This window comes from Vitis riparia, chromosome 18 (genome assembly GCF_004353265.1).
Source record: "Vitis riparia cultivar Riparia Gloire de Montpellier isolate 1030 chromosome 18, EGFV_Vit.rip_1.0, whole genome shotgun sequence".
Classification (NCBI taxonomy): domain Eukaryota; kingdom Viridiplantae; phylum Streptophyta; class Magnoliopsida; order Vitales; family Vitaceae; genus Vitis; species Vitis riparia.
In genome coordinates, this window is record NC_048448.1 from 35,633,746 (window position 1) to 35,649,747 (window position 16,002).

General features: G+C 33.6%; 1 protein-coding gene and 1 pseudogene across 5 annotated transcripts; one reads left to right on the plus strand and one right to left on the minus strand.

The window, feature by feature from the left end:
- The first annotated feature begins 862 nt into the window (after nucleotides 1-862).
- On the plus strand, nucleotides 863-9,501 carry LOC117907095 (disease resistance protein RUN1-like). 5 transcript variants are annotated; one of them, XM_034820465.1, is made up of 9 exons: nucleotides 863-1,355; nucleotides 2,335-3,391; nucleotides 3,542-3,718; nucleotides 3,811-3,913; nucleotides 3,990-4,647; nucleotides 4,712-5,479; nucleotides 7,177-7,429; nucleotides 7,962-8,744; nucleotides 9,101-9,501. In XM_034820465.1, the coding sequence occupies exons 1-5, from the start codon at nucleotides 877-879 to the stop codon at nucleotides 4,325-4,327; spliced, it is 2,154 nt and encodes a 717-aa protein (XP_034676356.1). In that variant the 5' UTR covers nucleotides 863-876; the 3' UTR covers nucleotides 4,328-4,647; nucleotides 4,712-5,479; nucleotides 7,177-7,429; nucleotides 7,962-8,744; nucleotides 9,101-9,501. The 5 variants fall into 5 exon arrangements, with proteins under 5 accessions (XP_034676356.1, XP_034676357.1, XP_034676355.1 ...); XM_034820466.1 differs by having other exon boundaries at nucleotides 7,177-7,420; XM_034820464.1 differs by having other exon boundaries at nucleotides 7,177-7,411; nucleotides 7,444-8,744.
- Nucleotides 9,502-11,114: 1,613 nt separating this feature from the next.
- Nucleotides 11,115-15,156, minus strand: LOC117906354 (annotated as a pseudogene).
- Nucleotides 15,157-16,002: the final 846 nt, after the last annotated feature.

The following is a 16,002-nucleotide window of genomic DNA, read 5'->3' on the forward strand; positions in this document are numbered from 1 at the left end:
ATAATATTTGACCGATATTTTGGTGATATGAAGTACAAGGAAGGCAGTTTTAAAAAAAATCCCCAATTTATCAATAATATATCATGGATTTTCTACTATTTTTTTTTTGATAAAATTACTAATTTTTCGGGAAATCATTTTATTTATTTATCTGTGTTATTTAATTATTATTATTTTATAATTTATCTTTTAATTTAAATTTATATCATCATTTTATTTTATATTATTCTTTTATTTTTAATTATTATTATTTATCTCATTAATCTTATTTTTAAAAATTACTATCACTTCACTTTAATTTTTTTTTATATTTATCATTCTAATTTTATTTAATTCTAAATGTTTTTTATTTTAAAGTATTAAAAATATAAATTTATTTAAAAATTATTAAAATATAAAAAAAATGAATGAAGTTCTAATATTTTATAAATTAAAATTAATTGGATAAAATAAATTATTAATATAATTTTAATTATTTAAATAAATTAATATTAATTAAAAAAAAATTATAATAAAATTTTAAAAATTAAATCTAAAATAAAATATTTTTTGTAAATCAATTTATTTATTTTATTTAAAATATAATAAACATATTTTAATAAAAATAAATTTTTTTTATAAACATTATCTTTGATTATATTTATATCAATTATCCTTATAAAATAATTTTAATATATCTATTTTCACTTATAAAATATATATTTTTAAATATTTTCATAAATTTTTAATAATTCTCGCCTATCAATATCAATATTTTTGTCAAAATATATTCGACTACCCAATATTTCAAACCATGCCTTATGATATATATATATGGGGTGCTTGTTGCGCGCTTGTTATCAACATTCCTCACATATTTCAACCGCGCCCTTCTGAATGGCGTCTGTTGATTCTACTTTTGCCCCTCAATGGAAGTACGATGTCTTCTTGAGTTTTAGAGGAGAAGACACTGGTAAAACTTTTACCGATCATCTCTATACAGCTTTGGATGAGAATGGATTTTATGCCTTCAGAGACGATGGAAAACATGAGAAAGGGGAAGAAATTGCGCCAGAATTCTTGACAGCTATTGAGGAATCAAAGATTTCCATCCTTGTATTTTCGAAGAACTATGCTTCTTCGAGGTGGTGTTTAGATGAGCTGGAAACCATAATTAAGTCTATGAAAAAACCGGGTCGAATGGTTATGCCGGTGTTCTACCATGTTGATGCATCAGAAGTGCGAGATCAGATCGGAAGTTGTGAAGTATTTTTGAGTCATGAAAGAGACGCCGAGGAGACGAAGGAGAAGGTGAATAGATGGAGGGCCGCCCTGAGGGAAGCATCCAATCTAGTGGGATGGCCTCTTCACAATCAGTAATTATAACTTCTCATCACCTTCCTTTCAGAAATTTTATCTAACTCCACTTTAGTTCAACGAGTTTGAATGAGGCACAAATGTGAATTCTTGCACCGAAATAGACTTTAGGGATGGATATGAACAAGTTTTCATTTGTATCAAACCTGTTTGAAACAGATTTCCCACAAAAATAATAATAAATTTAGGGTAGATTATCATAGAATTTTTGCTGTTATGTTCTGAAGAATTAGACCTAAAGATAAGTTCCATATGGTTTCAACCCATTAAATTAGGATTTAGCCCTTTCCATAAAATTAAGAACATGATATCCAGACCAAAAGATATTTGCCCTCTGTAACCATTGTCATGGATTCCTTGATTGATTTCACAACAATTTCCTTGTGTAAATTTAATTCTCATATTTCCTCTTTAGTTTTGTGATAAATCAAAAATGGAGAAATTAGATTGTTTTCTCTGTTGTAGTAATTTCCATGATCCAAATATTAACGTGCTAGGAATGGCAGTTCCAGTAGTAACTGCTGGAACTGCTCTGATACCATAAAGGAGGAAGACTTCAAGGGAATAATCTGCTGTGTTCTTGGTGACTGACTAACATAAGTATATATCTACACTTTAGAAATGATACAGAGGAGGAAGGAAACATATTACGATGATATGTAGTAGGAAGGAAATATATTACATTCCTAAGATAATTCCGTGATGCTGAGAAGATTTAACCTTTATGTGAGCTGGTTGATGACCCAGAGGATTCTTCCCTTGATGAGAGGATCCTTTATGAAACAAAAGGAGAAGGGAGATAGCCTTTACTAATGGCCAAAGTAGGGGTTATAGAGAAGAGCTTTTAGTTTCAGATTGCTAAGTTGGGAAACACGGAGAGCAAACTGGCAGCTTGACACTTGGCACCATAGTTATCTCTACTTCATATCCCTAATTTTGTGACTAATTCTAACTCATTGCTTGTTTCTTGTATTTTAGCAGGTATGAGTCACAGCTTATCAAGGAAATTATCACTGATATTCTTAGAAGATTGAATTGTGAGCTTCTACAAGTTGATTATGACACAGTTGGAATGGAATTTCGTTTGAAAAAATTGTTGTCGTTGATAAATCTTAAGTTGGATAAGGTTCTCATGATTGGGATAAATGGAATAAGTGGAATTGGGAAGACTACCATTGCCAAGGCTATTTACAATAAAATCTCATATCATTTCCAGAGTACCATCTTTCTTACAAATGTTGGAGAGAATTCAAGAGGTCATCATCTCAATCTACCACAATTTCAGCAGCTACTTGATGATGCATCAATAGGAACACATGGAAGAACAAAAAATAAAAGGGTTCTTCTTGTTGTTGATGATGTTGATCGGTTGAGCCAAGTAGAATTCTTAGTTAAATTACGTGATTCGTTTAGCCTCCGAAGTAGAATTATCTTTACAACTAGAGATAGACATTTGCTAAATGTGGCTAAATTAGATGCATCATTTGAATCTAAAGGATTAACTCATGAGGAAGCTATTCACCTCTTCAGTTGGCATGCCTTTAAACAAACCTTTCCAAAAGAAGATTATGTTGGTCTTGTGAACCATGTTGTAGGATATGTTAAGGGTCATCCTTTAGCTCTTAAAGTGTTGGGTTCTTCTCTTTTTGGCAAGACAATAACCGAATGGAAATGTATATTGCATAAACTAAGAAAAAACACTCATGGAGAAATTTACAATGAATTAAAAGTAAGTTTTGATGGACTAACTCCTACAGAGCAGGAGATTTTTCTTAAGGTTGTATGCCTTTTAAAGGGGAAAGATGAGGAATCTGTTTCAACAATACTTGACAGTCTTGGGTTGGGCTCAGAAAGTGGAATTCAAGTTCTTCATGATATGTGTCTTGTAACAATTTCAAACAATAAGTTATACATGCATGATTTATTACAACAAATGGGTCAAAAACTTATTCATGAAAATAATCCCCATGAGCCTTGTAAAAGGAGCAGATTGCAGGATTCCAAGGATGTGTATCCTCAACTGACAAGGAATACGGTAAGAGCCAAAATGCATTAATCTAGTTTGAGTTGTAGCTGAAGATATATGTGTGTGTGTGTGTGTGTTTGAGCAAGCTTCAATAATTTAATATATTATATCATTTTAGGCTAATTTTATGCTTCATTTATCTTGTGCTTTGGTTTATAGGGGACAGAAGAAATTCAAAAGATACAGTTCAGCAGTGCAGGTTTCCTGAAAATGCCCAAATTATATTCCCTAATGCATCTTCCTTTGAAATCTTTGCCGCCAAATTTTCCTGGAGATAGCCTTATTTTACTTGACTTGAGTCGTAGCAACATAAGACAGCTCTGGAAGGGGAATAAGGTATGATCATTATTTAGTTATACTTCTACTTGACATTAATTTAAATTTCATGGGATTTTTTGTTTATTAAAACAAATTTTATTTTGTTACAGATTCTTGGAAACTTGAAGGTCATGAATCTCAGTTATTGTCAAAATCTCGTAAAAATCTCAAAATTTCCATCTATGCCAGCATTGAAGATTCTAAGTCTTGAAGGTAGTAAAACTTTGCTTAAGGCTCACCCATTAATGTTAACATTATTTACTAGTTCTGTTTCTCTTGAATTTGACAGGGTGCAAAAAGCTTAGGAGTCTTCCAAGTAGCATTTGTGAGTTGAAATGCCTTGAATGTCTCTGGTGCTCTGGCTGTTCAAACCTAGAGGCGTTTCCAGAGATCACAGAAAAGATGGAAAATTTGAAAGAGCTTCATTTGAATGAGACAGCTATAAAAGAGTTACCTTCATCAATTTACCATTTGACAGCACTTGAATTTTTGAATTTGGAACATTGCGAAAACCTTGAGAGTCTTCCAAGTGGTATTAGTAAGTTGGAACACCTTAAAAGTATATGTTTATGTGCCTGTTCAAAACTAAAGAGCTTACCACCAACACCAGGAAGATGGAATATTTAAAAGATCTTTATCTGGATGAGACAGCTATAAAAGAGCTACCTACATCAATTGGATATCTGGAAGAGCTTGAACATTTGGATTTGTCATTTTGCAATGATCTTGTGAGTTTTCCTGCTATTAACAGTCAACTTTGTGGGCTAAGATTCCTTGGTTTGAGTCACTGCAAGAGGCTTCAAAGCCACCCTGAGCTTCTATCAAGTATAGAGTATGCAGATGCACACCATTGCACCTGCTTGAAGACTTTGCCGTTTCCATCATTGTCGCCATGGAAGAGGCAGACATGGCCTTCTGTGTTCAATTAATACAAATGGGAAATTCAGGTATGATTTTCATGGCACACAACAATTAATCTAGACATGTGATTTACATGGTACTTTTGTGCAGGGGTCGGAATCGAGGAGCTGTTTGCCTTGTGCAGAGAATGAACCACCTTCATGTGTCAGCAGAGAATTTGATATTTTCATTTCTGGAAGTCAAAGAATTCCAGAGTGGATAAGTTGTCAGATGGGATGTGCAGTAAAAACAGAGCTTCCTATGAATTGGTATGAGCAGAAGGGTTTTCTCGGTTTTGTTTTATGCTCGGTCTATGTTCCACTCAATGCTGCATCTGGCCATGAATCTGAGAATACGTTTGATGATATATCTCAGAATGAATATGCTCATACATCTAAGAATGAATCTGAGGATGAATTTGAGAATTCCCCAGTTGGCGCAACACACACTTGTCGTTTAGAATGTAAATTGACTGATCAAATTGGAGAGGTAGATTTTCTTGCATTTGGACCAACCCTTTGTGAATGCGATGTTAATGGTCGTCCATCCAAGCAAGTGTGGATCAGGTATTATCCAAAGGTTGCACTTAAAAAGTACTTCTCCAATGAATGGAGTCACTTGATTGCTTCATTTAAAGGCTATCACAATGGTACACCTCTAAAGGTGAAAGAATGTGGAGTCTATCTTATATATGCTCGATCTGATCAACATTATAATCTTCTTGCTGAAAGCCTTGATGATGCAGGATCAATTGTGGTTGAAAGTGATAGCTTTGATGTAGGTCAGCAACCATGCCTTGAAGATTGAGAAGATCCACCAATGATCATGGTTAAGCTTCTGCTCCTGAAAAGTTCTCTCTGAATACTTCAAGACTTACTGGTAAGTTCTTCCCTCTCCTTGCTAAGTTCATGCAGCAAAAAGATTGAAGTAGCTTTTATTCTTTCTTGGATTTTCATAACATATTTCTTTCCTTTTCATTTTTGGATGTGAAGAATTAATTCTCAATCGACCAAAAACCATTATATTCCCCTGCCTATAGGCAACCCATCTAGCTAATAATGTTAAATACAATCTTGCAACTATTAATCAAACCACACACATACGCGAAGAGAAAAATAAAGAAAAAGACAAGATTTTTAACATGGGTCAGCGATCAATGTGATCCTTACATCCATGGAGTGCACTAACATTAAAAAATCCACTAATAAAAAAATGAACGAGAAGGGTTACAATGGTGAAGTTCTAAAAAATATCATCTCTCAATTGTAGCCACACTCTCTAAAAAACAAAACCCTAAAACATAAAAGGGTTAAATATATAATAGAGACAAATTCATCATGCATCACAAGAAAAAAAAAAATTCATCATCTCTCAATTGTAGCCACACTCCCTAAAAAATGAAACCCTAAAACATAAAAGGGTTTAATATATAATAGAGACAAATTCATCATGCATCATAGAAAAAAAAAAAAAAGAAAAAAAAAGGGCATCTTCATTTGAAATCTTTGCCACCAAATTTTCCTAGAGATAGCCTTATTTCACTCGACTTGAGATACAACAACATAAGATAGCTATAGAAAGGGAATAAGGTATAATCATTATTTGACATTAATATGAATTTCATGAAATATTTTATTTATTAAAACAAATTTTATTTTATTTCAAATTCATGGAAAGTTGAAGGTCATGAATCTCAGTTATTGTCAAAATCTCGTAAAAATCTCAAAATTTTCATCTATGCCAACATTGAAAACACTAACTCTTAAAGTCATTGACCCGATATAACATGAGATAGGATTAGAGAGAGGATATTATATCCTATCTCATGTTTGGTTAACGATAAGATATGATAAGTCATCTTATCACTTATTCTTTCATATGTTCAATCAAATATGGAATAGGATAAATGGTAGAATATATTATCCACTTTTATATATATATATATATATATTATTATCTTTTTTACATGAGATATGTTAATTTCATGCTAAGATATGAGATATGCATATCCCATAAATTACAAATTTATTTTTTTTATCAATTTTTATTTATTTTTATTTTTTTATATACACATTTTGTAAAATAATTTTTTTAATATAAATTAAATTTATGATTAAAAAAGAAAAACTAAAAAAATATTTATAAAATAATATTAATATATGACATATAAATTATTCTTATATATTGAATAAAATAATATAAAACTTTTTATTTATAAAATTTAAATAGTTTAATCATAAATATTGTTAAACATAAGAGAAATTTCATTTTTTTAAATAGAAAATATCGGAATCTAATATAATTTTTATTTTAAACATTGAAAATAATATGCATTTTATATTATTTTTTATTTATTTCACAAATTAAATATAACATGATATATCCTATTGGATATGCTAACTTAGAATATCATATTCCATTGGAAATCATATCCTTTCTAATAGGATATGATATCCTAAAATATACATATCCTCTCCTGTCAATCAAGCATGACCTAAAGGTAGTAAAAATTTGCTTAAAGCTCACCTATCAATGTTAAAATTATTTACTAGTTCTTTTTCTCTTGAATTTGACAGGATGCAAAACGCTTAGGAGTCTTCCAAGTAGCATTTGTGAGTTGAAATGTCTTGAACATCAAGTGTTCTGGCTGTTCAAACCTAGAGAGGTTTCCAGAAATTACAGGGAAGATGGAAATTTTGAAAGAGCTTCATTTGGATGAGACAACTATAAAAGAGCTACCTTCATCAATTGGACATCTGATAGTGCTTGAAGTTTTGAATTTGGCACGTTGCAAAAGCCTTAGCCTTGAAGGTTTTCCTGGTAGTATTAGTAAGGCCTTGAAGGTTTTCCTGGTAGTATTAGTAAGTTGCAACACCTCAAAAGTCTCTGTTACACTCACTGTTGAAACCTAAAGAGGTTTCCAGAAATTACAGGGAAGATGGAAATTTTGAAAAAGCTTTATTTGGATAAGACAACTATAGAAGAGTTACATGCATCAATTGATATCTGGAAGGACAGTGATTTCGGTTGTCATGGGACTCTTGGTATCAAACGCTGTTCAAAACGCAAACCTCTATTCCTTAAGAATACAACGAGCAATCTGGGGTGATTTGTCTAAGATTCCTCAGTTTGAGCCTCTGCAAGAGGCTTCAAATCCTCCCAGAGCTTCCATCGAGTAGAAACTGTGTAGATGCACACCACTGCATCTGCCTGAAGACTTTGTCGATTCCATCATTGTCACCATGGAGGAGGCAGTCATGGCCTTCTGTTTTCAATAACTTCAAATGGAAAATTCAGATATGATTTTCATGGAACACAACTATTAATCTAGACACGTGATTTACATGGTACTATTTTGCAGGAGTTGGAATCAAGGAGCTGTTTGTCTTGTCCAGAGAACGATCCATTTTCCAATGTCACCAGGGGATTTAATATTCTGACTTCTGGAAGTTGAGCAATTCTGAAGTGGTTCAGTTATCAGAAAGGAAGTGCAGTAACAATAGAGCTTCCTATGAATTGGTACAAGGATAAGGGGTTTCTAGGATTTGCTTTATGTACGGTCTATGTTCAACTTGATGCTGAATCTTGCCATGAATTTGAGAAGCAATATGAGAATAAGTTTAATGATAAATCTTAGAAGGACTATGCTCATACACCTAAGAATGAATCTGATGATGAATTTGAGAGTTCCCCAATTGATGCAACATACACTTATCGTTTAGAATGTAAATTGACTGATCAAATTGGAGGGGTAGATTTTCTTGCATTTGCACCACCCCTTTGTGAATGCTACTTTAATGGTGGTTCATCCAAGCAAGTGTGGATAAGTTATTATCCAAAGGTTGCGCTTAAAAAGAAGTACCTCTCCAATGAATGGGGTCACTTGCCTGCTTCATTTAAAGGCTATCACAGTGGTATACCTCTAAAGGTGAAAGAATGTGGAGTTCATCTTATATATGCTTGATCTGATCAACATGATAATCTTCTTGCCGAAAGCCTTGATCATGAAGGACCAATTGGAGTTGAAAGTGATAGCTTTGAGGTAGGTCAGCAACCATGCCTTGAAGGTTGAGAAGATCCACCAATGACCATGGTTAAGCTTCTGCTCCTGAAAAGTTCTCTCTGAATACTTCAAGACTTATTGGTAAGTTCTCCCCTCTCCTCGTGAAGTTCATGCAGCAAAAAGATTGAAGTAGCTTTTATTCTTTGTTGGATTTTCCTAACATATTTCTTTCTTTTTCATTTTTGGATGTGAAGAATTAATTCTCAATGGACCAAAAACCATTATATTCCACTGCCCATATGCTCATAGGCAACCCATCTAGCTAATATTGTTAAATACAATCTTCCAACTTACCTAGTTGAAAAACGCATGGGTCAGTACTTGCCCAAGCATTTAGGACTTGGTTTATTGCATCTGCATGGATCATACCTTGTCCTTGAGCATAGTATTAGTTTTGAGGAAGTGAAAATCTTGTTAAACAAGTTAATTTAGTGCAGGCAAATTGCAGAATCCTATTCATCGAGCCTTGGATTTGAAAATCTCAGTACGTCAAGGTCGATGGCCCAACACTGAACTGATCCTAACTGATCAAGGCAGGTCGCTCATTACAAGTTCAGTTCCAATTTTGAGTTAAGCTTTCGGGTTCCATTCAACTTGGTTTTCCACCATATTTTCAGACTCAGAGACTGATCAAGTCCCCAAGCAAGGATGTACGATCATGTTTGTTTAGATCATGCTTTGGAATGTGTTTAGATAAGGTATTAATTTCATGCATAATATATGTGGGATCCCCACGTCTGTCTCGCATGAATCCCTTTCCCCGTCTAGACTACAGATGGCCAAAATGTTATGGGAACATCATTCAAGTAATGAATACTGGCAGTAAATACTGAACCAACACGCTAGCAACATTCATGGACAAAAACGCCAGACTTTTAAACCAAAAACTGTTATTCATAAAACCAATTATTGGCATTTAAAGCAATAAATACGTATGGAAACGTTGCAACTTGGTTAGGATAAATAGCCATCAGGCATCAGAACCAAGTATGAAAAAACTCTCTAAGAAGCTATTGTTCATCTCTTCCAAACTAACTTAAGCTTCAAAGGGGCGTGCCCCATAAAAACCTACACTTGTTCACTTGGAGGAAGCTAATCAGAAAGGACATTGCTGGTCGTGCACCAATAATATATGTAATGGATTCATATAATTAACATATACATTTACGAGGGTACTAACTAACAAAATTTGAAATCAACAGTGATTAATTAGGTGTAAATATACCAAACTTTGGATAATTCGAGTGAAATAAACTCTTTTTCTTCGTCTTTGTCCCAAGACTTTTGCAGATTTTCCTTTGCACATAACACAACTCATCAAATAAACGAAATAAATTTATAAAGGTACTAATTAACAAAATTTGAAATTAACGGTGGTTAGACATATTTATACCAAACTTTGAATGATCAGAATGAAACTAACTCTTTTTCTTCTTCTTTCTCTCGAGAGTTTTGCCGATTTTCCTTTGCACATAACACAACTCATCAAGTAAAGCTACAACTAGATAGTCATATGTGGATTTAATTTTACCTTCATGTAACTGCACCATCAAGTGATAATGAAGCTTCCATTGGACAGCAATTTCCTGTAACTCTGCCACTAAGTTCACATATATGAATCACAAAGCCTTTCTTTGGAGAAAAATTCAAAATCAAACAATAGAAAAGAGCTGTTGAAAGTCTGACGAAAACCTGGATGATGCCACCACCTCTATTCTGTTATAATCTTTACATAAGTTCTCAAATAAACTTTTGTTCTATAAGACATTAGAAAATTATTCTTAAAAACTATTTTTTTAAGAACAGATTTTAAAAAAATTTCCAAACAAGATTTGGAGTTCCATTTAGTTTTGTCCTAGGTAGTTTAAAATTAGCCATAGTTAAAGCCGGTTATAAAGCCTAAAAATAGTTAGCTATGGGTAGTTATAAAGCAAGTTGGAATAAGTAATTATGTAATATTTGAATAAGAAAAAGTGATGGAATACAATAAAAGTTTTTAATTTTCCTCAATTTTATCTTCTTTGTAATTTTGTGTGTTTCTCGGTTAACACATTACTCCAACAAATTGGTATTAGAGCTTCCACATACCCAACGATTCATGTTAATAAATTGTAAATTCCTTTTCACAACCATGTGAATTGTTATTGTATGTTCCATTTCCTATGTCATAGGCCACAGTTGATCTAGAAAATGTTTAGGGACCAAAATTTCAACCTATAAATATATTGAACCTGAAATATCTGTATTTTTCACACCTAAAATTGTAGAAACCATGAACTTATAAAATGATAAGTTCATTCAATTGTTTTTCATGCAAATGGACATAATTTTTCACAAAATTAATTAGTTAGACTCTAAATATGAATACTTATGTTGAATAACTATAATAAGAACGGAATACATGCAAGCAGAAGATATAATGTAATAGTAAATCTTGTGAACTAGCTCTCACACACCTTATTACAATGATTTATATTATGGGGTCAATGAGCACAGATCCAATATTATCCTTCATCACTTTCCCAACATGTGTGTAGCCATCTCCTTCCTTGTAAATGACATCCATGACTCGTGAAAGATTGAGAACACGAGAAAGCAGAGGCATTGGAACAGCAGTAGGTTTGAGGCATTCCTGGTTAATGTCCATCCATGCATTCACAATTTGGTAGGTAGTGGTTATGATCGATTCGATAGAAAAGAAGGAATAGTGTGTATTTTTCGTTGGGGATTTCCTGGAAAAAATCGCCGGATCTTCCTCCGATTACTTATGAAAGATATTCAGTCCATCAGAATAGCAGTTAAAGAGGATATTTATGCCCGTCGTATCCTTGTCCTTTATATGGAAATCAGAGGCCAGGGGGCCATTCCTTTGACTCGTACTGATGAGAATTTGACGCCACGAGAAATGGAACAAAAAGCTGCTGAATTAGCCTATTTCTTGCGTGTACCATCATTTTGAGATATTGATAAGGTGAATACCCAGTCTATTCAATGCTAGGCCTAATGAGTATAAGGACCTCAAAAAAAATCTCTTTTCGTCCTATGAACTTTAAGGTGTATGAAGTTTCATATTTGATTCTTTAATCAGAACGATAGAGACTCCATTTAACTTAAGTTGATCTAGGCCAAAGGCAGACCTACGTCAAGATAACCCTCTTTGAAAAACTTTGGTAAAATGAATAAAAATTCGTAATTTGAAGGGCTATTCCTAAAGGACCCAACGAATTCCTAGTTGGAATTGGGGTATCTTTTTTAATTGATTCTTTTATCACATTGTGATATTTTACATCGTTGAATGGACCCATTCGAGAACAATTGGATGATGACAAAATTATCAAAGATGTAAGAAGATCTCAAATCACATATTTGCACAAAATCCTTTCTTTTTTCATTGAAACGCTACAAGATCAACAATTCCATGAGTTTGGGCTTCTGTTGTTGACATAAAAACATCCCTTTCCAGGTCTTCGAATACAACCCATAAGGTTTGCCTGTTCTTTGTACATAAACCTTTGTGATGATTTCGCATAGTTTCAGTAGTTCTTCCGCTTCCATGACAAATTCTTCGGCTTGTGCCTCATAAAAAGCGGCGGTCGTAACTATAACGATCCTAAGGTAGCGAAATTCCTTGTCGGGTAAGTTCCGACCCGCATGAAAGGCGTAACGATCTAGGCACTGTCTCGGAGAGAGGCTCGGTGAAATAGACATGTCTGTGAAGATGCGGACTACCTGCACCTAGACAGAAAGATGATAAAAAGCTTAACACCTCTCATTCTTATTACTTTTTAAATATGAAAAAGAAAAAAATGAAAAGAAAGGTCGTCTTATTCAAAACCCCAATTATGACATCCCTTCTCTCCCACTTCACACCTCGGAACGCACCCTTCTTATAGTTATAGAGAGAAATGCGCTTTCACATCTTCTTAACCCGAAATGTCTGGGGAGAGGAAAGGTTCCTTTTTTTTTTTGAGGGTACTCCCGGGAACAGATCCAGTGGAGACGGGGTGGGGCCTGTAGCTCAGAGGATTAGAGCACGTGGCTACGAACCAAGGAATAGCAATTTATTCCTATGGAACACCTAGGAACAAGAAGATTTAATTGGAAATATCAACAAATTCTTGCGGAGTTCAAAGAAATGAAAAAAAAAAAGATCAACTGTTCCAATTTCATCTCTATCGAATTTGAATATCAAAATAGTGGATATAGTCATGATTCAATGGGTCACTCTTTGTATGCTTGTTCTTCAAAGACACCACATTGCTTCATGTGACATTCAATGCCTGATCCTACATGCCCTCTCTCTTGCTCAAACTGAATGTATATTAATACATAAGTTAATAACCTATAACTAACTGATTTGGCTAAGCCCACCCCTTCAGCTATGTTTGGTTCTTGGAAAATTTAAAGGAAAATATAAGAGAAAGAAAATAAAAAGGAAAAATGGAAAGGAAAAAAAAATGAAGAATATAAAAATTAGATTTAAAGTTAATAAATTATTTTTATTTATTACTTTGAACTCATTTTATTTATTTTAACTCATTAATATGAGGATTAAATAATTTTAAAATGTATAAGCTTTTCATTACTTTCAATTATATTTTATTTTCTTTCATATTTTTTTATAAGACAATCAAATATGAGAAAATCATTTTTCTTAATTTTTTTTTCTTAATATTTTCCCGGAATAAAAAATAACCTTCAATTTCTTGTCTTAGGAGGCAAACACATGTACATTGACCATACCTTATGTGATGTCATGTCATCCATGAACCTTGCAATCACAGTTGAAGCTCTTATAATCACCCAATCAAAGGCCTCGTTTGACACGATTTCTCCCATTCCGATGAAAGACGAGGTTGCAAGCAAGGAGTAACCTGAGCTTAATAGTGCAACACGCATATACTCTTCCATTGTTGGAATGTGTTGTTCGTGGAACCATTTTGCCTCAGCAAAGTAAGCCCGAACTTGATTCTTCATCTGAAGATCATGCATCCAAGTTATATCTATGTATATATGAGACTAAATGTACGAAGTAAAGGGCAGAGTTAGAGATGTCCTACTACTTCTATCGCATAGTGAACCCGACATTGGTATCTTTCTTTCTCCATCTCTTCCTCAATTTCTTTGTACACATCTAAGAGTGCCACATAGAAGAGTTTCATGTATTCTGGAAGGTGATCTATGCTGTTAATATCCCACCTGAAAATAAAATACGTAACCCTGATTAAAGTATGTATAAATACATATAATAGGGCATTCAAGATTGGTAATTTCCACGTTTTCAAACCTCTCAATGGCTTCTGTAAAGTGCTTTATTTCTTCAAGTGTGCCATATGCATCATAGATATCGTCTATAACCGTAGTCATGACAATTATTTTGGTTAAAATTCGTATAGCCCATAAATACTGAGGCTCAAAATACACCCCAACTATCCAAAAGTAGCCTTCCACCAATCTATCTCGAGCAAAAGGTAGCTTTGTAGCAAAGTCTAATTTTTTCCACCACCTAAAATACATTAATGTGATCAGCATACAGCAAACAGATAAGAATGAACAAGTGCATGTGGGGTGATTTAAAAACCAACCTTGCAAGATTGCTTAGCTCTTCTTTGTGCAGTGACTGCACTAGATTGAAATCTAATTTTGCCAACTTTAGCAAAGTTTTATCATGGAAAGCTTCATCTTAGTAGATAGATATATACCATCTTGCCTCTAGCCTCTCCAAACCTTTCCTAATGGGCCGCTTCAGGGCATGAGCAACTTGTTCTGCAAGGGGGTATCCTAAACTTTATACCATGGCCTTGAGGTGAGTGGTGGTGAGAGCAAGTGCTTCTTCAAGTATGTCCTCTCCATGAACCCTGAGATGTGCAGCTTCATACAAGCCCATCCTTGAACTTGTTGAATATACCTGCATAATAACACCCTTTGTACGATAAGACGGTTGCATTTTCTACTTATGCAATGATAATTGATTCCCTGGTCTCTTACCACATGAAATATTGTACCCTTGTTGTCTCAGTAGTCGAAATCGAAGAGCAATATTATAGAGATCATCATTTGTATCATCGGCATCATGAAATCTATCATAAATATGTTGTAATGATTCTTCTATCTCTCTTTCAAAGTGGTATGCCACCCCAAGCCGTTGCACCGCATCAATGAAGTTCAACAGTTGGGAAGGGTTACCAGCAGCAGCCATTAACTCCCTTCTCACCTCCTCTTTCAGATCTTCAACCTGCTTCTCTTTGCAGGCACGTGTAACCTGTACCAACAAATTTTACCAATTAACACATTGAGAAGCCATTAACCTTGACACATATTTTCATTGAATTACCTCATCTTCGGGAGTGTAGGTAATGAATAAGTCACCCCAAATGTTAGGGTGAAACTTCGCCCTAGGGCAATTTTCGGGTTTAGGAATTTGGACGAGAGGACATTCTGAGACTTGAGTAGACATGCTACTTCCTTAGAACAATGAAAGAACACCCTGAATGATGAATTGGCAAGTATGAGCGAAATGGCTTGGCAAGCTCTATAGTATTTATAGGGCGGAACTTTCAGTGTCATTGGAGGAATTTTCTTTATTATTTTCAAAAAATATTATTAAAAAATAGTTATTTGAAAAATAAATATAATAATACCATATTTATGTCTATTATCTTATTTTTAAATTAAATCGTCTATTCGAAAGGCCAATTTATTTTTTATATTAAACTTATTTTTTAATAAAACAAATTTATTATTTGTAATCCTCTTCTTAAAAATGAATTCATTTAAAATTCTTATCTTTTCAATAAATAAATAAAAAAGTTGGACATGAAATCCTAATTTATGGTAGAATTATTCTTGATAGAACATTTTAAAAAGTTTCTCTACCATGCAAAAAGTCATGCAGTGGTTGTATATTGTTGAAAACCAATTTGGATCAGTTTGGGGCAGATGGTGAGTATCAGTTTGGATCAATATCTAGCTAGAAGGCTTCATCTTCCACTATGCACGTGTAGTGAATTTGTTTAGTATTGAATTGATACTGAGAAATAGGAAAAAAAGAAAAACGTGCCGATATGAGAAAATGGGCTTTGAAATGATAATGGATGTCATCAATATCAATCCTTGGTTATTTAACAGAGAAAAAACGCTGGCGTGATTAAACTTCTCAGCTTCCTTGCCAATGCAATTCACGTGTAGGAAGAGACATATCAAGTCGTACTTCCACATGCAAATCTTTTAAAATTTGGAAAACTTTTCTACAAAATTTTGTCTAATTCTTAAAAGTTAAAACCCCATCTATCAATACCAATTAATTTTGTAGATTATTCTAAAGAAACTCTTGATTCTG